This window comes from Miniopterus schreibersii (assembly GCF_964146895.1).
Source record: "Miniopterus schreibersii genome assembly, chromosome: 1".
Classification (NCBI taxonomy): domain Eukaryota; kingdom Metazoa; phylum Chordata; class Mammalia; order Chiroptera; family Miniopteridae; genus Miniopterus; species Miniopterus schreibersii.
In genome coordinates, this window is record NC_138101.1 from 193,201,062 (window position 1) to 193,223,367 (window position 22,306).

At 39.2% G+C, this 22,306-nt stretch overlaps 1 protein-coding gene across 2 annotated transcripts in view; it reads right to left on the reverse strand.

Moving 5' to 3' along the window:
• The window catches only part of PPP4R3A (protein phosphatase 4 regulatory subunit 3A), a 36,578-nt gene extending 16,624 nt beyond the window's left edge, over positions 1-19,954 (reverse strand). The window contains exons 1-4 of one of the 2 annotated variants that reach the window (XM_081119627.1): positions 19,528-19,954; positions 9,461-9,516; positions 5,644-5,742; positions 812-1,429 (exon numbers count right to left, since the gene is read on the reverse strand). In XM_081119627.1, the coding sequence (XP_080975753.1) occupies positions 812-1,429; positions 5,644-5,742; positions 9,461-9,516; positions 19,528-19,669 (915 nt within the window). In that variant the 5' untranslated portion in view covers positions 19,670-19,954. The remainder of the gene's footprint in view (positions 1-811; positions 1,430-5,643; positions 5,743-9,460; positions 9,517-19,527) is intronic. The other variant, XM_081119628.1, reaches the window with a different exon arrangement.
• Between the last annotated feature and the right edge of the window lie 2,352 nt (positions 19,955-22,306).

Here is a 22,306-nt window from a genome sequence, read left to right on the forward strand (position 1 = left end):
ATACACTGTATAGAGAATTACTAGTATACTTATCAGACTGTATTGCCTATATTATTTGTTTACATGTCTGTCTTAAATGAATGGAAAACATGTCAAATTAGCAACATGAACTGGAATTATTACTAGTCCAGGAAAATAGTTTTGGTAAAACTGATTTCTATATGAAGTCACTTTTTTTTAAAGGTGACAAAGACCAAGGACACTGAAAATACAGCAACTTTCTAAAAAGAAACAGACATGAAAATTAAATTTACTGCCTTATTTATAACGTGCTACCAAGCAGCTTTTACTGATATTTGCCTCCTTTTTTATTTAACAAGTCCAGGTTTCAAATAATTATTCTGTTTGTAGATCTCAGGTAAGGCTTTATAATATAGTACCTTTAAGTCACATCACATATCTGTTATTCTTATACCATGGGCAAAGAAACAAAAAACAGGAAGTATACAGCTCACAAACTGCTGCACTATGCAAACTTCTATTTCAGTCAGAATAGACTAATTCACACGCTATGAGATAATATACTGAGAGGTTCTTTGACTTCAGGGGTGTTACAAATGCAGACTACTAGCCAGCTCACAGAGATTTTGATTCCATGTTTTGTGCAGAATCCAGAAAACTGCAGCTTAGGCAATTCTGATGCAAGCACCCTAAAATATCAGACCTGAGACTGGACTGGACATACTGTAAAAAAAAACACCTTAGTTATTTAAAGAAAACACAAAATTATTTCTGCTGAAGACAAAAGTTTAAATGTTATCAATCCAGTAAGTATTGTTTTAAGTAGGAAAAAAAGAATGATCAAACTCACCTGTAACATACCAACAATTTCTACCTTATTGAAAAAGATGAAGGAGTGAAGTGTTGATAACATATTTTCTTCAAAGACTGAAGGGGTAGGTAGAACCATATCTTGTATATACTGGACTCTGTATGTCTGATGAATTTTTTGTTTCAGCTCAGGATCTGATATGGGAATCACTTCTTTAAACTTGGCTGTTTTTGTTAGAAATTCCCTGTGTTTTCGTGGTTGTGATAAAGCAGGATCATATTCTAGGCATCCAATAACATCCATTATACATTCCTCAGAGAACATAACTTCAAACAGAGCAGTTCGATTCAAGAGGAAGATGCCTTTGATAATTTCATATAAGTGGTGCAGTCCTTCAATATTTTCCAAATCCTCACACACATGAAAAAGCTCTAAGAGCTTTTTAATATAACCCTCATTTTCCAGTGCTAGTGCAAGTTTTTCACGACGCAGGGGGGAAGGTAAAGATGATGCCACAAGTTCTGCAATTTCTTCAAGGCGACTTAATTCACAAGATGGCAATTCTAAACCTGGCGATGACATATCATCAAAACGCTCCTCTTCAGATTCATCTACAAGGTCCTGAGTGATGTCCACTGAAGGATCCTTTCCTTGAACCTATTAAATCAGATTTATGATAGCTGACAATATAATCAAGCAAATCTAAAAGATATTCTTAAATAAATACAGGAGATGTTATAAGAAAACTATAATGATAATTTCAAGTTTAAGACTCTCAAACCTGACCCAGTTGCCTACTTTTCTAAGTTACATTTCTACAAATATATACTTTCATTTTTAAGGAAGGAAGTTCAAAGTTAAAATATGGACTGAGCTTCCTCATAAGTGCAAGGTTTACCAGCAACAGAAACATTCTAGGATATGCTACACTAACTGTGAACAAAGAGTGCTCTGCAGATCCTCAATGTAGAGGCCTGATGCTGAAACATCCACTCACATCTTACATCCCTGGCCCTCTTTTCCAAAAGACCAGGGCAAATCTCAAAAACATTCATAACACTGTGCTGCAGGACAGTCACCAAACTCCTCAAAGTTAAACTTTGAAGTAAAATTCAAACAAATATCACAACGATGAGACCATAGACAATATCATCAAAACGATATTATAATTGTAAACAATTAGGAAAATACTTAATGTCAAGTATTCTAGAAATCAAGGGCCAAAGGGAATACAAACTGGCTTTGGACCCAAGTGGGTCGCTGATTTGCTGTTCATGCTGGTCGGTAGCCAAAAAATATGATTAAGAAAAAAGAGATGGAAACAAGTGGACCCATACAAAAATGAAACCACACAACCTCTACGTAGTAGAGCTATCCCCAGGAATATCTGCTAAAAGTTAAGTAAGCAAACCACAGAAGTTTTCCTGTCTACATACCCAAACCTATAGCTTTCATGATCCTACACCAGAAGTCCTAAAGTTTGTCATAAAACCCATATTTTATGCCAGTGTAGGGGCTCTAATTATAAAAAGAACTTAAAAGTCTCCACAGCTGAATACATTTTAAGGTAAAAAAGTATTTTTACAAAAAGTCAAAGACATATATTGAAATAAAACCAGTTTTGCTCTCTTGTCCCTATCACTTGAGATACTACCACTAAAGCAGCCCAATAGGTCAAATTGAATGGCAAAAGTATGCAAAAATTAGGTCTTATATGAAATGGCCATGAAACTTAAATTGCTAAGTATAGTTAAGAGATACTGCCCTGCTGGGTAGCTCAGTTCGTTAGAGCGTCATCCGGCTACACTAAGGTTGCAGGCTCAATCCCCGGTCAGGGCACATATAAGCAGCAATCAATGAATACACAAGTAAGTGTAACAACAAATCTGTCCCTCTCTCTTTCTAAAAATAAATAGCCCTAGCCAGTGTTTGCTCAGTGGTTTACAGCATCAGCCCATGGACTGAAGGGTCCCGGGTTCGATTCTGGCCAAGAACACGAACCTCAGTTGCAGGCTCAATCCCTGGCCCCGGGTAGAGGCACATGCAAGAGGCAACCAATCGGTGTCTTCTCTTTCTCTCTTTCTCCCTTCCACACTCTGAAGAGCAATGGAAAAAATATCTTCGGGTGAAGATTCAAAAAATAATAAAAATTAAAATTAAAAAAAGGAAAAAGAGTGTGCATAATTGCTAACGTGAAGGGAAGAAAGCCTGGAATATGTCTTGAAACATGCTGTAAGGTGATATCACCTTGACCTTAACCCAGTGGGCAGCACCACTAAAAGGAGGCTAGGTACATTCACAGCCTGTACCTGGCATGATTTCAAGTTTAACTCTGGATTTGTTAATTACATAAGCTCTCATTATAGCTTTAGATCCCTAATACTCAAGCCATGGCTTTACCTATAGAAAAATAGTAGCATTTGATTTAAAAAAAGGGGGGGGGGGACACAAGTGTTTTTATTGTAATGAAAATGCTATCTTCTTGAGCTAATTTGCAAATATAAAGGTTAAGGAGGTAATCAAAAGGGACTGTGTTTAAGATACTCTTGGAATCTGATCCGCTTGGGGAATTAAGGTGGAATAACAATTTGATAAATATGTTTCAGAACAGAAACAATGGAAGAATAAAAACAAAAGGTATAAGCTAGTAAAGAGCTTTCATTAAGAGAAAGTGTAAGTCTTAGAAGTCAGTCTGGACAAATATGAAGATAATGAGAATGTGAGGCCATGAAAAATGTAAAAAGGAAAGAGATGCACCCAGACATAACTGCTATCAAAGGGTATACTAGAAAATGGTTTCTAGATAAAAAAAAAAAAAAATGGTGAGCTGGGTTCAAGAAATTGAGAAACATGTGAGATCTGAGAGCAAAATATAATGAATTCCCTAGAATAAGCCAGAATCCAGAAATGATAATGAGAAATATAGGCAGGATCATAAAAGAATGACTGAGAAACAAAATACTCAACATACACTATGTAAAAGTTGGAGAAGATCAGCAAAGAACATAAAATAGCCAGTGATTCCTAGGAAATCATACAAGTACTACTACCTGTGCCCCAAGTGAAGACGATTAAAAAACTTACGGTATTACAGACTAAGGAAAAGTATAGTAAAGATCAGACAATTATATTAAAGGAGAGCCAGGCATGATAACAACAGACTGAGTGCAGGTCTGAGTTAAATATTGGCATAAGATAAGATTGTGTCCAGAATGCGACTGTTCAATTCATAAAGGTGAAGAACAAAACTTTGCCTAAATGAGTGCTAATAATTATAGCATATCCAAGCTAATAATTTAAAAGCATACCTGAACTAATAATAACTTCACCTTTTTATGGGAGAACTCCACAGAACAAAATCTAGAAGAATATGCTACAAACAATTATAAAGAAGAGAAAGCAAAGGAAGCATTCAGATATATTAGTCTCTTACACGTTAAGAGAAGGAAGGGACAGCTTAACAGGCAGGTTAACTTATGAAAAACACAGCTGAGTAGAATACATAGCAAAAATAAATTCTACAAGTTAAGGAAAAACTCTGTCTCAAGGACACTGCGGCTTCCATTAAGGCAGTAGCTCTCATACTTCAGGTTGCATCAGAATTGCTCAAAGCAAGGATTAACAAACTACAGCCAAACCTGGTCCACCACGTTTTTGTAAACGAAATTTTACATGAAGAGAACCACTCCCCCTTATTTATGTTATCTATGGCTATTTTTGCACTAAAACAGCAGAGTTGAATAGCTGTTAAACTGTGTGGCCCACAAAGTCTAAAATATTTAGTTCGCACCCTTTACAAAGAAAATCTGACCTAGAAGTCTTATTAAAGCCATGCTCGTGCTGCTGGTCTGAGGACTAAACTTTGACAACCACTGAATTAAATAATCCGCTGAAGATTATTCTCTACCTAAAATAAATCTGGAGATAGAGAGACAGTCCTTAGGATACAATGGTCTAAATGAGTCCCTAACAAGAGCCAATGGCTTAAGCACATAAAATGCATTCACAAAAGATCATGGAGAGTATAGACTGAGGTACTAGAGTCACTAGGAAAGTCCAGAATCAACCAGAACATGCAAGATGAAGTTGAAGAGTGAAGAGCCACAGAAGTTACTAAACAAAGAGTGATATGATCAGACTTGCATTTTAAAAATGATCACTCTAGCTATGGTATAGATTTGAAAAGACCAGTCAAGATGAAAGCAATAAACCAGGCAAAATGATGGAGGGTTAGTAAACTGTGATAGTGAAAGTGAAGGTAAGTGAATGGATTTAAAGATTTATAATTGAGGGACTGAATGAATATAAGGGGTGAAGGAAGGATAAACACAACCCTCAAGTTTAGTTTCAGCAACTGGCTGGCATTTACTGAGATGAGGGAGATAAATGAACAGATATGAGATTATGTTTGGTTTTGGACTATTAAACCTGAGGTGCAAGCGAGCACTAATGGAGGAGCTCTCAAAGGCAGCTGGATAGGAAACTCTGGCATACAGTCCTAGCCAGGTAGCTCAGTTGGCTAGAGCGTCATCCCAATACACCAAGGTTGTGGGTTTGATCCCTGGTCAGCAGGGCACATACAAGGATCAACCAATGAATGCATAAATAAGTGGAACAACAAATCTCTCTCTCAAGTCAGTAAAAAAAGAAAAGAAAAAAATTGGCGTACAGCAAAGGTCTAGGCTGGATAGTCTGGTGTCAAGAAGCTGAACTTTTCTATAAATCAAGTTTTTCACATAAAGCAGTGAATATAAGATATCTATATGAAATGCTGTGTACATGATTTATTTAAAATCTTGGGCATTAGCTGAAAGCACAGCAAGAAACAAAATACTTAAGAGTATATGTTGGTTTTCCAGTTTTTAAATTACCTGACATATTTTCTCCCAAATTTCATCACATCCAGCTTTTTCTTGAAAGCTAAGGGCCAAATCATAATTTTCAGCTTCTGACCACACAATCAAAGTATCCTTGAGAGGAAAAAAAGAAGTCTGAATTATTAACATACATTATCACAAACTACTTCAAAGTATAAGACAAATGAATAAAGCAACAAAGAATTAAGAACAGTATTCATTTTTACTTTTTGCAACACTATTAGTAATTAACTGCCTTTTTACACTTCACTTTATCTAACCTATAAAATGAAAATTGTTTTCCTTAAGAAGTTTAACCAATATATGAAAAACACAACAAAATGAGCGTACAATCTAAATGTACTAAAACATACAAAGCAAACATTATATCAATTCTATGCTTACACATTAAGTTACATTTTATGCCCAAAGAGAAAGTCTGAGCATTTAATAACTAGGGCATGTTAGGAAGGTGGGATTGATAAACCAAGCTCCTCCTGTTGTCAACATCAAGTGTTCTTTACCTGATGCCCACGGGACCTATGAAACCCTTGAAAGTATTGGCTAAATGTGTAGTATGTGAGCATTTACCTAGACAGAGTTTTTAACTTCCACCAGTGCTGTGGTTCAAGAAGCAAGCACCTACCATCACTTTACTCCTAGTCACTTTTATTTTTTTAATAAGTTCAACAGTTTTTATTAAGATATAATCTCAGCAAGACACCACACTTACAATACTGAGACCATTTTACATTCCTTGTAGTAAAAAATACTGTGTTTTACAACACGCATGGTATGAAAATATTTATAGGGTCTAGGTATCTTTTCAAACTTACTGACTGCAAGTAAACATATAGACTGTTTCATAGCAATCAACCATTTCAAAAAAAGGGACCTCTCATTGAGAGAGGTCTATGAAATGTTGAACAGCACTAGGGAGAGTTAAGTTTTAAAAAAGAAGCCTAACATAACAGATATCACGGTAGCCTTTTTTCCAAGCTGGTCCAAAGAGAAGAAGTAAAAGTCAGAATTAGATGGATTTGAGTACAATATAAAGAAAAAAAATAAGTAAATCCAACTGATAAGAAACTGAAAGGAGCCAAGCAAAAGCTGGCTAACCATCTATTAGGGTGATAAAAGTTCTTGTACTGGGGGGGAGGAGAAACATGACTAGATTATCTTTAAGGTACCTTAAAGAATCTATATTAACACTGTAGCGGTTTCTATTTTCATTATCAAAGACATGCACATCTTACTGTGCACAAATGGATCCCATGTTTTAAAATTTGTCTGCTAAACTTGCAATATTAACTCTGTTCAGTCAAGTATATACTGGCTTTCGTAAGACCAATATACTCTCTCACTGAACTAAAGTAATGCCAGCCAGAAGTGTATAAATGATCACTTGATCAGGTTGTGCAGCATTACTAATATAGTGGAACCTCGGTTCTTGAACTTAATTCATTCTGGAAGGCAGTTAAGAAGTGATCTGTTCGAAAACGGAATCATTTTCCCCCATTAGGAATAATGTAAATTGAATTAATCTGTTCCAGGCCCCCAAATGATTCCGTTTTAACCTTTCTCATATACAGTACATGTCTATTGTTGTTCTTACAACTTTCCTTTTCACTTTGCGCTATCACTAACCTTCTTAGGACCCATGGTGACTTACTGTACTTAATAGTAAGTGGTAAATAAGCAAACACACACAAAAATATTGATGGCACGATTTCCTGAGATGTTAATGCAAGGTTTAGCAGTAAACTCAGATTCCAGCATTCTCTACTTTGTCTCCTGAGACACACATGACAAATCATACAGGTATTAGCATGAAAGGACTGTTGGATTGGGAACTGAAGTTTTATTCAACAACCAAAACATTTTTCCACGAACAAACTGGTCGAGAACCAAATTGCTCAAGATGGGAAACGTTTGAGAACAGAAGTTTGACTGTGGTGGAAACCCACAATCTTACTTAGAATTTTAAAAAAGAGCTCAAAGCCCCCTCTTTACTATCTTCAAGGACTTCTAGAGATCATAGATCTCGGGCAGGCAATCTGTTCCAGTGATGAGTACTTGTTCAGGCTCAAAATAATTTACATGAACACTGTAAAATCAATATGCCAGAAATTAGTCAGGTGGGTCATCTCCCTGAGCCTCAGTTTCTTCATCTTTAAAATGAGTATTAATGCATACTATTATGAAAAATGGTGATAGCACAAGACCCACTGGAACAAACCTAAAACCAATAGCATATTAGTAATAAGATAGATTTAATACAACTGTAAGCAACTGCTCTGCTACAATGTATATTTAGAATCATTTGGAGACTTAAATCAGGGCACAGCTAGACATATGCTCTTAATTATCCATTTGGGAAATTTAGAAGTTAGAAAATTTTTACAACTTGCTCTTCTATTTTCCTTGAAGAGCCTAATTTTCATCAAATCACCTTGCCCACATGATCTGCTCATTCATCCTCAAAATAGGCTCAATCATTCTTTTTTCTTAGGATATGCTTTTACACTTCAGCTGACTGAAACCTCAAAACATGAACTTATGTAATTAAACTATAAAACATCAAAGCCAAATACTCCAATCTCCAACCATTCCAACCAAACCTAGAAGTCTTCTTAAGAACACTAAATTTAACGAAGACCATTAAACTATCAGGAAAGTATTTCCTATTATACCAATGTTTTTGGACAAATAAATCACCATCAAATAAATTTAAGAGTTAATATCAGCTTTCCTATGTACTCTCTGCGTGTGCCTTCAAGCAAGTCACAATCTTTAGGCACCACCTAACGTGCAAAATAAAACCAATACTGATTTCCCTCTAGTAGTATTTTAGTGTTGATGATGAAGCAAAGCACTTTATACTTCATAAAACGATAATGCATATATTTATGAAGTAATGTGTTGGTAATATTCATTTTAAATTATTTTATCTCTGCACCTTCAGGGCAATGAGGAAACTGATACTGATTTCACTGGTTTTGTAGAGCAGTGTATCTGAATAGAAACCATCTGATGATAGTGCTAGTTGGCACTAAGTGAGGGGAAGATTTACTTTCAGGTTAACTCTTACACATCAGAAAGATACAAGAAAGAATGTACTCAAATTGAAAGCTGCCTTAAAAACTGTAACATCATTATATAAGGTCCTCTTCGGGCTTTATAAGAAATCAGATTCTTGCCCTGGATGGGTAGCTAAGTTGGTTAGAACATCATCCCAACATGATAAGGTTAAAGGTTTGATCCCTGGTCAGGGCACATACAAGAATCAACCAATGAATGCATAAACAAGTGGAACAACAAATCAATGTTTCTTTCTGTCCCTTAAATCAATAAATAACAATTAAAAAGAGAAGAAGAAATCAGATTCTTCTCTACACTGAGTTGCTGTAGAGGGATATGAATATTCCTTCTGCACTAGCCATCTACAACAGCAGGAAGGAGTTTCTACTATTTACTTGTGTTACTGGCTGATGACTACATCAGTCGCCACTGTTTCTGTTTTTTGGGTGTGTTTTTTTAACTTTAAACAGAAACAAGAAAACTGTTGTTTTAGCTTCAACTTTTGAGAATTAAGGCTCAGCTGCTAGACTATCTGGAACATAAATCTGGCTTAACACAAATCAAGTTTTTTTATTTAAAATGACTTCTTTATACACTAAAGAGATTGGTAGAAATTGTATTTTAGAATTAGACCAGCAAAGCATGTTGTAATCTGTTTTTAACTTTTCATTGTAAGGAATCAGAGGGTAAATTTTCATTTAATCACCAAACAGGTTAATAGGCAAAATAAAACACATCTTCAAATTTTTACCTGTTGTTTCTGGTATGCAGTGTTAGGATTTATTTTGGATTCCAAAAGTAGAGAGCCTACAAAACAAAAAGAAAAGATATTCCATTATGTAACTACAAAGCAACAACACTATTTTTCCTTACATACAGACATGTTTTCTTTTCTGAACATTTAATGGACATACAATTTCTTAATACAGGAATTATCACACCACTTCTCCATCTTCAAATAATTTATTTCTCATTGTAAGCTAATGTGCACATTTCTGGTCCCCCCACCCTCCCACTGGCAGTATTGTAAGACTCATGATATTTAGAAAACCACCGCTGCTTTGTGACAAAAAGCAAATTTTAAGACTAAACTTATACCTCTCCCCTCAACAACCAGTTCCAGTTTAAACCCCAACGCACTAATCTAAGGACAGGTTCTGGCCCAAAATGCCTGAGAAGCAGCAGGTTTCTCTGCACCTGTCTCTCACACAAAGCTTTCATTTCTTCTCATGTAACACTTAACAGCTGCTTTACCCATTCCAAATAGTAACTAGACAGTTGAAAAAGGGGTACTCTTAACACTTCCAGAATTAATTAGCTTGCTTTTATGTTAAAATTGGTTTACTAATTTTATGATACTGTCCCATGTTAGTGACTTACTGGTCACATTTACTACTGTGTGCTCTTAACAATGCTATGTGTTATATAGTAAAATATCAGCATTTACCAAGTTGTGATGACAATCTGCAAACACACTGTGCACATGAAAGGCTTCCCACTTCACTCAAATCTTCCGTGTCTAGCCCGGTTAACTGTTTAACCCAAAACCTCTCTCTCTTTCTGTACTTAAGGTAACTAAAGAGTCTCCACATTTTTCCCACCTGTATCCGGAACACTCCATTTCTTTTGGCTCTTTTATGTTTACTAATTTTAGCTGAGGTTCAGATAAATATTGTCACATTCTAGAGGAAATTCTGTTTAATCTTCCTCCTCTTATTCTAACTTTCGCAGAATAATCAAAATAAGTTTTCCAGTGTCCCTTCAATTTTCTTTATGCACAGTTATTGGATTTTTATTTTGGTTGTTTTTAAGAAATGTCATAGTGATACATTCATAACAAGAAAAAGCAGCAAGTGAATGAACTCAATGTCTAGAGTCCCTTAAAAGTATTAAAAGTCCCAACTATCTTTGTAAATTCTTTCATTGTTTTAGCTACTAGAACAAAAATTGTATCCTATTATTTCCCAATGAATTCACAGAATGTTAGGTACATTATGGATCAAATTTACTTTTTAAAGATGAATCGTGGCATACAATTACACTCAAAACATGGTTCCTATGAGAAAATACATCCCCCAAAAAACATACTTTGAAATATACCATGTCCTCAAAAACAATCAATCGCTAAAAAACTACATAAATAAGACTATAGAGTGAACAAAACAACTGGATTACTTTGTAACATTTCAGAAGATGCAAGAGGTCTAGTGTCATAGAACCAAACTGAGTACATAATGCCTCTTTAAAAGTTAAATTGCACAAAAGCACAACCTACCCCAAAGAAAAAAATGATCACTATTTAAAACTTTTGCCTTGGATGGTGTGTCTCAGTGTTAGAGCGTCGGCCCACGCATGTATGGGTTGCAGGTTTGATTCCTGTCAAGGGCACGTACCTGGGTTACAGGCTCGCTCCCACATGTGGGAGTCAACCAATCCATGTTTTTCTCCCACATCTATGTCTCTCGCCCCCCCTTCTTTAAAAAAAAAAAAAAGGAAAAAATATGGAGGATTAACAACAACAAAAATTAAAAACTTCTGTGCTACAAATAATAGCATCAAGACGACACAAAGAATGGGAGAAATTATTTGGAAATCATATATCTGATAAGGGACTAGTATCCAGAACTCTTACAACTCAGTAATAAAAAGACAATCCAGTTTAAAAATGGGTGATGGATCTGAACAGATATCTCTCCAAAGATATACAAATGCACAATAAACATAAAATGATGCTTAACATCATTAGGGATTAGGGAACTAATGCAAATTAAAACCACAAATAAGATACCACTTCACTGGTAAGCTGGGATGTCTACAATCAAACACAGATAATAACAAGTGTTGACAACCATGTGGCGAAATTGGAACCCACATACATTTTGCTTATGGGGATGAAAAACTCAACCCCTTTGGAAAAGTTTGGCAGTTCCTCAAAAAGTTAGTTACCAGTAATTCCACTCCTAGGTATATACTCAGAAAACCATATCCACACAAATACAGGAGTGGGCAAAATAGGTTTACAGTTGTGAGTAGGCAAAGTTTATTCTTGTATTATTTATTAATTATTGTATTTTCCATACAAACAACTGCAGACCTACTTTTGCCCACCCTTGTACATGTACACATGTCCATGGCTGTATTATTCATAATAACAAAAAAGTGGAAACAATCCAAATGTCCAAAGACTGATGAATGGATAAATAAAAATACTATTCAGCTATACAAAGAAATGAAGTTCTGATACATGCTATAACATGAATGAACCATGAAAACATTATCAAAAGTTAGTCACAAAAGACCACATATTATATGACTGCCCTTATATGAAGTGTTCAGAATATGCAAATATAAAGATCATATGTTATCATACTTCAAAAGCTGGGTTTTTTTTAAGTTTAAGAGAAGGAATAAACAACACATGGCACAGGGGGTTGGAGTTATCACTTCAAGTAGTGCTTTCAAGGAACATACATACCTGACTTGGAGCTGCTAAAACAAAACAAAAAACTTTTTTTTTAAGTACCAGTCCCTTTTCCATTTGCTTCAAAACTCTCAGTAATGTTACGGGGTCAGGAAAAATCACAAGCTGAAAGTTTGAAGTGTTCCTCCCAAAGCTCTGGCTAAAACAAGAATAAGCACATATGACTACAAGCTTCTGGTATTGGCAAGTTTATTCTTTTCTGGGGGCCATACAAGATGTTAGGGGGAAATATTTTTCCTGAAACCCATTTCAGCTACATCCCATGGCTTTGGTCTAGGATACCTCCTTAGGAAGTCCAGCTCCAGTCTCCAAATACCATGTTTGCTAAGAGATCAATAGACGTAGAGGATGGAACATGGCAAAAAGCTTTTTAGTTTGGAGGCTAAGTAAGATAATAAAAAGACACATTTCTAGCTCATCTATTAGGTTCCTCATCTCCATCTTCTAGTTTCTACTGAATCAAGTTATGAGCACTTCTCCAATCAACTGAAAAAGATCCAGTTGAGTATTAATATGCATCCACACAATCCTTCTCCCCAACGAGTTTATTTGTATCAGTTACTATAGCTACAGTACTGGGAACAATAATTCCACCCTAGTAATATAGGAGTATGGATGCAGATGTACAGTTCAACTATAGGTGAGAGGCATTTATCACAGCAGCAGAGACAATGGGAGAACTGGGGAAGATGATCCTTAGTAGACCGTAAGCAACATCAAGACAGAAAAGGTTCTCATTAAGGGGTATACATGCTTTTGATAATGAGTAGGTCCAGCATATCTTAATAACTGAAGCACATATGCAAGACAGCCCTCCACCCCAACTTATTTGTGAAACACATTCATCTTCTCCAATGAAACAGATGCCCTTATCCCCATCCCCCAAGAGGAATTTACTCTCACCTTCCCAGTGACACCTCCTCCTCACACCGTTTGAGAAAGACACTGTCACACAGAGAAAAACAAGCCTACACAGCAAACTCCAATATCAAGACTTGAGAAAGGCCTTCCCACTTCCAACCTGAATGTTTGGAAGAAAATATGAAGACACAAGGAGAAATCAAGAGAGTGATCAAGCTAAGGGGAATGTATCGATACATGTAATTAAGTTTGTCACTGAAGAATCCTTCAGACCATAGCAAAATCAACCATCTTCAGGTGAACTAATTTCCTGCACAGCAAATTCTCATCAGAGTCCATCCCAAAAAAGTTCAGATAGGTCTCCAAGTCACTACTTTGCACATATACTTCTCCAAAAAGTAAAAAGAGGGTCCTTAATTCTTATTTACTATTATATTACCAAGACTGAAAATCAACAGAACCTTTTTGAAGGGTCATTTATCTTTAACCACCAAGCTTTTCAAAACATACTACTCTTTACTCCAGCAATTCGTCTAGGAAATTATCTTACATCCTCACATGGGTGCCAAGTATATGAATAAAGATGTCATTGGCAATGTTTGTAATGATAAAAAACTAGAAACAATCTCCATGCCAGCTGTTCTCAAAAGTGTGGGGACCTCAAGGGGTCTGGAAAAATCAAAACTATATTCATATTACTAACAGGTGATTTACATTTTCCACTCTTATTTTTCACAGTGTCCATACTGTGATACTCTAACAGGCTGAATGCAGAGGAGAATCCTCCTCTTAAAAAAATTAAGCCAAGCATTAAAGAAATTTGTAAAAATGTAAGACAATGACACTCTTCTCTCACTAAATTTCCTGTTTTAGAAAAGTTTTTTAAAGTCTTAGTTTTAATTTCTTTTTTCCCCCCAATCCTCACCTGAGGACATTCTTTCCATTGTTTTGCAGAGAGAGTGGAAGGGAAAGAGAGAAACATCGATGTGAGAGAGACACATCAATTGGTTGCCTCCCACATGTGCCCTGACTGGGCCAGGATCAAGCCTGCAACCAAGGTACGTGCCCTTGACCGGAACTGAACCCAAGACCCTTCAGTCCAAGGGCTCTAACCACTGAGCCAAACCAGCTAGGGCAGTTTTAATTTCTAATATGGTAAATATCAATAGATACAACCTACATAAACAAAAGCTTTTGGGGATCCTCAATTTTAAGAGTATAAAGGTATCCTGAGGAAAAAAGTGAGAAATGCCACCAAACAGTGTATTGTGTAAATTAAACATATAGTGGAATACTGTTCTACGTTTTGATGAGATAGATTTGTGTACCCTGACAAACAGATGCCCCAAATATACTAACAAAAAGGAGGTCTGTACACTCAGGAAATGGGGGAACAATGGCAAAGGAGGGAAAATGTCACTCAGAAGATCATCAAGACAACTGCAGGTAGAAGCAGTCATACACTGATAGCAAGAAAAACTGACAATAGTACAATTTGAGGTAAAAACAGGTCATTAAAAATGTTCTCTCCCTGTTTCATGATACCTTGGTTCCTCCTGTAAAATGAAATGTGTGAGCTTTTCTTTTTTTTCTTTTTTTTGTATCCCGCTGCCAACCCCTAGTACACCCAGTCAAAACACCTCCCAGGAGTGGGGTGAAGATAGCTGGCAGTACAGACTAAATTATCACTCCAAAAAGTTTAAATCAGCCTGGATCCAGCCAGCAGACAGCTTGTTTGATCCCTACTAGTCTAACAAACATACTCATACACTCATGCAAATATTTTAATCCTCACCTGAGGATATTTTTTTCCACTAATCTTTAGAGAGAGTGGAAGGGAGGAGGGGGAGAGATATCTGTTGGTTGCCTCCTGCACGAACCCAGACTGGGGCCAGGGATCGAATCTGCAACAGAGGTACGTGCCCCTTGACTGGGAACTGAACCTATGATCTTTGTTCCGAGGGCTGATGCTCTAACCACTGAGCAAAACTGGGCAGGGCCTCACGCAAATATTTTTAAATGGAAAGATTTTACATTACAACAAATCTCGATTTCTTGCTGGGTGCAGGAAAAGACGACAAAACTACACTATCAATGAATCAATACACCCTGGCCTTGTGGCTCGGTTTGAAGGTAGTCCAGTACACCAAAAGGTCCATACCAGAGGCAACCGACTGATGTTTCTCTCCCTAAGTATCAATAAAAACATATCCTTGGGTGAGGATTTAAAAAAAAAAAAAATCAATACACTAAGACTTAAGTGCCTATCCCAGTTTCTAGGACATAATTAGCACTCAATACTTGGTGGTTGTTTTTTTAGGGCATGTACAGAATATCATTTCACTGGCATCAGTGTACTGGTGAATATTATAGAAAAATTAGTATTGATAATGATGATCCAGAAACACATTACAATGAAAGATTAACCAACACAGGTTCATTACATTGCTTAAGAAAAACATTCTAGCATATATTTAAGAAATATTACATGAAAATCATTGAGAGTTTTAATCTCTGGTACACACACAGTTTCATTTAGCTGGAAAATTCACTTATTTAGAAGATAACATTTCCTTTCACTGGAGAACTGAGATACTATAGTCTCTATAGCTTGTGTTCTATTTTCAATATCAACCAACAATCAATCAGATTCAGGAAGTACGGGAGTATCTGGTTTGGGTTAAGAAAGTTAGGTCCTGGCCTTAGCTTAGATTTGGATAAACACTTAAGGATTTCAGAATGAATAGCTCCGGCTCTGTCACTCCTGAGTAAGCAGTTCAACCTCTAGGCTTCTCCAGTATACTGTTCTTATCGATGCTCAAAGCTAAGGGCAGGGGCTTAGGTACTATGCTTCATTAGTAGAAAGAAAATACCATCAAAAATGAGTTAATACAAGTCCAAAATCTCATCTGGATAGGAGACTAGCGTATGCTTTATACCTATAGCAGGTCCAAGTCACTCTCTCCTGCTTTTGTGGTCCACAGATTACACATGGTATTTAAAAACTGAAATGAAGGTTTAGGGGAAAAACATTGGTAGCACTGCATTAAAAGGTTCCACACCTGTGTCAAGTCTTTAATACACTCTAGCCCCATTAACTATATCCAATGTAGTTGATGGCCCTCAAACTTTGTCATCAACATGCAAGTTGACAAAAAAGGGTTTGGTTACTCTAAGCCTATTAATTTTCTACAACATAGGTCTGTCTATACAAGAAAAAAAATTTTAAATCAACTTTTCAAACAAATTATTTCTCCTAGTGCTGTCACTAAGCTCTTCCTGGTAGCTAAATCTGAAATTCTTCCTGTATGCAAGATTCTATACTACTTACTGATTTATAAGAATAGCGATAAAAAACACTGATGCTTTCTCTGTTCATTTCTCTCACCACAGCAGCCAAAACAAAACAAAACAGACTTTCCCACCCCAAAGTGTTCTGACCTCCTTTTCTAATTACAGTAGGGGTAGAAACGACCAAGTTCTACCAAGAGGCAGAAGCACAGGATTCCGGTTTTTACCATTAGCTAACAGTGCTACCTTGACCAAAGCATTTCCCCATGTCTTATTTTCTTCATTCCTCATTATAACAGTGAGAATTTAACCTTTTTAACTCTGAAATAGTCAAGTCAGACAACAGATAAAACTATTCTGAAATATAAAAAAATACTTTATAAAACTTAAGGTAAAAACCAAATATAAGAACATTAGCATTTATTTTTACCAAGTAATCAAGAGTAAAGAGCGTGGCCATGTTCAAAGACATCCGGTGTGTAGAGAAATTCCAATTTCTTTATCAATTCTAAAATTGGCAGGGGGAGGTGGTAAACACCATAATAGAGAAAAGTAAAATAATCTGAACATGAAGTGAGAGAGCAAGTAAGGGATAACTATCCTCACTTCAGCCAAGTTAACAGATATAGCATAAGCCAAAAGAACAATACTAAGTAATCTTTATTAGAAAATGGAACTTGGCAGGTATATAGCTACAACAAAACCTGAGAAATGAGGTAATACAGCTTATTGAAGAAAATACGTGTTACCACAACGTATCTTGCCAATAGGAACCTACTGAATAAGGATGCGCGATCCAGAAAACAGGCTCAGCGGCCTGTTGGGATAGCTATCCTCTCCAAGGCAAAAGGCCTACAGAATAGCCAAGTCATTCAGATTCAGGGGGAAAGAGCATATACTTACCCAAAGGGATGTGCCCTGTAATAGGAAGGCCACAGTACTTCCATTCAGAAATTGCATTCCTGATTTCCAGATAAACATATAAGCTCCTCTAACAAGATAAATGACTCATTTTATAGAAAATCAGAAATGATTTCTATTTTGCTCATCACAATAAAAAGAAAATTCTCAATTACCTGAAAATGGAGAATGAGGAAGGCACACAATAACAGATAACCCCAACCAGCAGCCAATACAAAAACTCCCATGTGTGCCTTGGTAAACTATAATCTTAAAATCTTTAGGCTTAAAATTTTGTTCATTTTCTTCGAGATAAGCCTTGAGCATAAGGCAGCAAATATAAGTAGACAATATGGGAATTTAAGACACACTGTGAACAATAAATTATGATAAAATAATTGATAACACTACTTTCAAGCCATAAACTAGATATCTCACTCAAACCCAGACTGTTAACCAAGCTATGTTATTTAGCCTCTCTGAATCTCAGTTTTCCTATCTGTAAAATATGGTTAATAACAGGTCCTATACCAGAAGATACAAATATGGAGTCTCTGGCACATAGTAGGCACTCAAAAAATTTTGAATATTCTTATTTGTAGTTTTCCTGTTAGAAAAAACATTACTCATCAAACTAAAGATTATTTATAACAATATTTCACAAGTATTTGTGAAGTAAGGTTTTGTCTTACATTATAAGATTTCAGAGACTTAATGGCAAATCTACACATGCTTTCATCTCAAAAGTTAACTGAACCTACAAAGCCCATGCCTTCCAACTTATTATGCATAGTTTTCCAAGCGTCCCAAGGTGTAGGTTAATAGTCCTACACAAAAGTACACTGACATTTGACATTTAAACCTGTATTTTAATGACCTCAGAAAAATATACCTAATGCATTCAAAACCCTTTAAATGTCTCCAAAATAAAAGAATCTTTCTCCAGTTTTAAGTTATTTTGGGTTAGCCATATTAAGCTAACCTGTTGGCAATATACTCCAAATTACTATTTTTCAATTCAAATTGAAAATCAAATGTTCCTAGAGTCTTCAATTACGTAAAGGTGAGTCTTTTGTTTTTCATGTAACTGGAATTCTGGGTAGAGAGTCCAATTAAAATTCTTGCACCTGAAACCTATATAATTTTGTTAACTAGTGTCACCCTAATGAATTCAATAAAAAGGAAATTTTTTTAAAGTCTTAGAAGTTTGTAATAATTCAGATACAGAGCAACTTCAATCGTAATAAACTGAAATAGCTACTGTAAAATTACAGACTAATTAACAAGACAGGTTTTCAAATTCAGGAAAAACAGTTTGAAAATAGTTTTACCTGACATAAACTTTTTCTTTAAGTGAAATTCACCGTATGCCACTGAAGGGAAGTGGCAATCACAAAAGAGAGTAAGTTTAAAAACATGAAACGTTTATATTTTTTAACAATTTGGTCTTTGAACCCTGAGGGCTGTTTCCAAATATTTGAAACATAGGCACCAGGGCAGATTCCAACGGTTTTGAAGATTATCTGCCAACTTTTCTCCACCTGTTAACTGAACCAAATAACGAGTATACCTTTAAGCAGTTAAAAAGCTGGCACAGAATGATTCCAAACTTGCAAGACGTTTACTCAGTGCAACTATACACAAAATTCTGCATTACCAATGAAAAAGAAAACTAACTGCGGAACACAAATCTATCTTCTCACAGGAAAGAAGCGTTTTTTCGCTACCGAGTACAGAGTTGCCAGAACCAGTGTAGCCGACCTGCAACAGGATCAGAAAGATGTAGCAAAAATATTTTAAAAAGAAAAAAGGGAAAGGAAAAAACACACACCAAGACAACGAAATGTTCTCCAAAGAGTGAAACAGCTAAGAACTTTCTTAGCTCCGGAAAAAAAAGTTGCATGCCTGCTTTACAGATGGGCGAACCAAGGCGGCAGATCGGATTAATCAGTGCCTTTCTCAAGGTCACCGTAGCGCAAAACAACACCACGGTCCGGACTCCCGGTCCCAAGTCTCCGACCCGTCCACACTCCCGGGCGGCACGGTCCAAACGTGCCCGACTCCACTCGTACCCGCAAGTGCCACCAGGCACCCGGAGCAAGAAAACATTTCCAGCGCTCTCTGGGCAGCTCCGGGGGGCTGGGGTACCGGTGGCCAGCCCTCCCCCGAGGCAGCAATCGCCCCCTCCGTCCTCCCACTAAGAAGGCCACTAGCCCAAAAGGACCAGGAAGGTGGCCCAGGGCCGCGGGGGAGGCGAGGGTCCCGCCGCGAAGGGGTTCACTCACCGTCGCTCTCAGCCCTGACAAGCAGGGACATGCCCTTCAGACGCTCCACGTAGCCGGACGACACATGCCCCGTGCCCCGGTCGTCCCACTGCCGGTCCTCGTTGAGCGTGTAAACCTTCACCCGCCGCCGAGTGTCGGTCATCGTGGCGCCCTGGGGCCGGGGCAGAGGCCCCGCCGGAGTCGCCCAGGAAGGGGGTCCGGGGAAGGCGGGAGCCGAGACGGAAGGACGCCCGCAAGCGGAGGGCTCCCCGGCTTCACTGCCGCCGCTGGCCGCCGCGGGGCCGCGCTGCCGCCCGCATGGCCCGCTCCCCGGCCGAGCTCTGGGCCCCCACCTTTCCTCGCCTCCGCTGCCTCGGCGCTATTGTCCAGGCCCGGCCAACCCGGCCGCCCCGAGGGGGCGCGCAGCCCTTCGCAGCCTCCCGCCCCGCCGCGGTGGAAACTCGGGGCGCCGGTCACTGCCCTGCTCCCGCCTCCACCATGTCCGCGAAGCCGCTTCCCGCGCCGCCGCCGCCGCCGCCGCCTCCTCCTCAGGCCGCCGCCGCCATGTTTTCCTTCCTTATACCTGGCCCGGCGGCCGCCGGTCGCTCCGCTCCGCTCTCCTGCTTCAAATGTCCCACGCTGACAGGCGCCGCCTGTCCCTGCTGCAACTGCTTCCACTACGCGAGAGACTCCAAGAGCCCCCAGGAGCCGAGTGCTCCAGGCTATTGGAAGTCTCTTTGCTCCGCTGCTGCCGCCGCCTCTTCCGTCTTCCTCACAGAGCCAAAACGGCCGCCATCTTGGTTTGCCCCTCAATAGCGGCGCGCGGGGCCACCCAGGCAGCCGCTGCAGGGGCGGCCCGCTGACCCCACCATTTAAAGAGACAGGAGCGAGGCCAGGAGCCTCGCTGCCTCGAAGGCCTCGGACGGAGGCGGGAGGCGGGCGCCGAGCTGCCGAGGTGGCGGGAGCACAGGGTGCGGAGGAGGGGGAACGCCGGTCGCGCCGGTGACGGCCGGGGCTCCCTCGCGCTCCCTGCACGCACCGTCGTGCGAGCGCGAGCGGCGTGTGCGTGCGTCGCGCCCTGTGTTCGTCATCAGCCTCGCTCGGGGCCTCGGCGGGGGCGTGGAGCTGCCCTGGGGCCGGGCGGCCGAGGCCGCGCTCCCTCCGCGCCGCGCTCGGTGCCTGGGGCTCTCCGTCGGTCCGCTGCCGTCCCCGGTGTGGCTCGGCGTCCAGCCTGAGGCGCTTCGGCGCGGGGCTGGCCCCCGGCGCGCTCGGCTCCGCGACTGTCTTTTCCGGGCCGCCTTTGGGGCTGAGCTGGGAACCGGGGGCGCGGGGTGCGGGGGGCACGGGAGCCTCTGGGGCTCGAGGCGGTTCTCCTCCGGGAAGCATTGGAGACCTTTCGGGAGAGGCGGCGGGTGTTGGCCGAGCGGCCAGGCGCTGGCCTCGGGAGCGGCGGCGGGGCGCCCACGGGCGCGGCAGGTCTAGGAACTTGGGGCAGTTGGCACTTTCTGGGTCTGGGTCCGGACAGCGACCAGGCTGGCAGCTCGCGGGACCGTTCAGCCGCTCCCTCCGTTTCTTTATCCTCTATCGGGACCCGTCTTTTCTAGCCCTCCGCGGAGCGAAAAGCACTGGAGAGGCTCGGAAACCAGACGCGGGACCGTGATCGGGACGAGTGACTCTCAGTCCCTCGCTGAGCGCGGTTAGTCTGCACGAGAAATGGCCTCATTCCTTTCCTGCGAGTAGCAGCCACCATTTGACGGGCTTTTTCCATTTGCCAGGCTGTTTAAATCATTGCTGCCCACTAGAAATAAAACGCGAGCCATATATGTACTTAATAAATTTCACAGTGGCCACTTTTTTAACAGTATGAAGAAACCGCTGACAGTTTAATAATGTATTTTATCGAATGCAGTCTCTTCAAAATATTAATAGAAATATGAATGAGATGTTTTACATTCTTTTTTTTTTTTTTTTTTGTACTAAGTTTAAAATGCAAGGTGTATTTTACCCATAGCGTAAAATCTCATTGGACATGCCTGATCTGTATTTAGATTTCATTAAATTTACCATTGAAAAGGATCCACATCCTCATTATTTCAAACGTACTTAAAGTGTTCCTAAAAATGGATCAACTATCACTATTTTAAAATTAAAGTTTAATTAAAATTAAGTTTAAAATTCGGTTCCAATAGCCACATTTCAAATGCTCAGCAGCCACATGAGGCTGTTTACCCTTGTGGCTGGTTCAGGGGTTTAACACTGCCAGGAATTTCATATCAAGCTTGCAGCGAAGTTTGACTTATAACCATCTATTCAGAAGGAGGCCCTGGGCTCTTCCTCCCCCACCATGTCAAAGAGAAAGAAGTGCTTGAAAGGGCAGCCTGAGAGTTCCATCATTTACCAACAAAACTGGAAAATTATAAAAAACAAAGTAATTGCTTTTTATAAAAAGTAAAGTGCAATAATTTTCTCCACTTTGGCACAGTAAGACATCATTAAATTTACTTATTTGATCCCCAACACAAACCTAAATAATTTGTGGAAAAATCATACATATTCTTACACTTTTAAGGTAAACTGAATAGCAGGGATTATTAAATAAAAAAGATTTTAAAATCATATGCATGTTACAAGAAATATTATGTTTAAGTGAACCATTTAATATAATATTGAACAGTTGGGTTGTATCAGTCAGGGACCTACCAGAGAAACCACCAACAGGATACATCTGTACAGAGAAAGATTTCAAGGAATTGCTTATATTATAGTGGGCTATGGCTAGGCAAGTTTGAAATACCTAGGG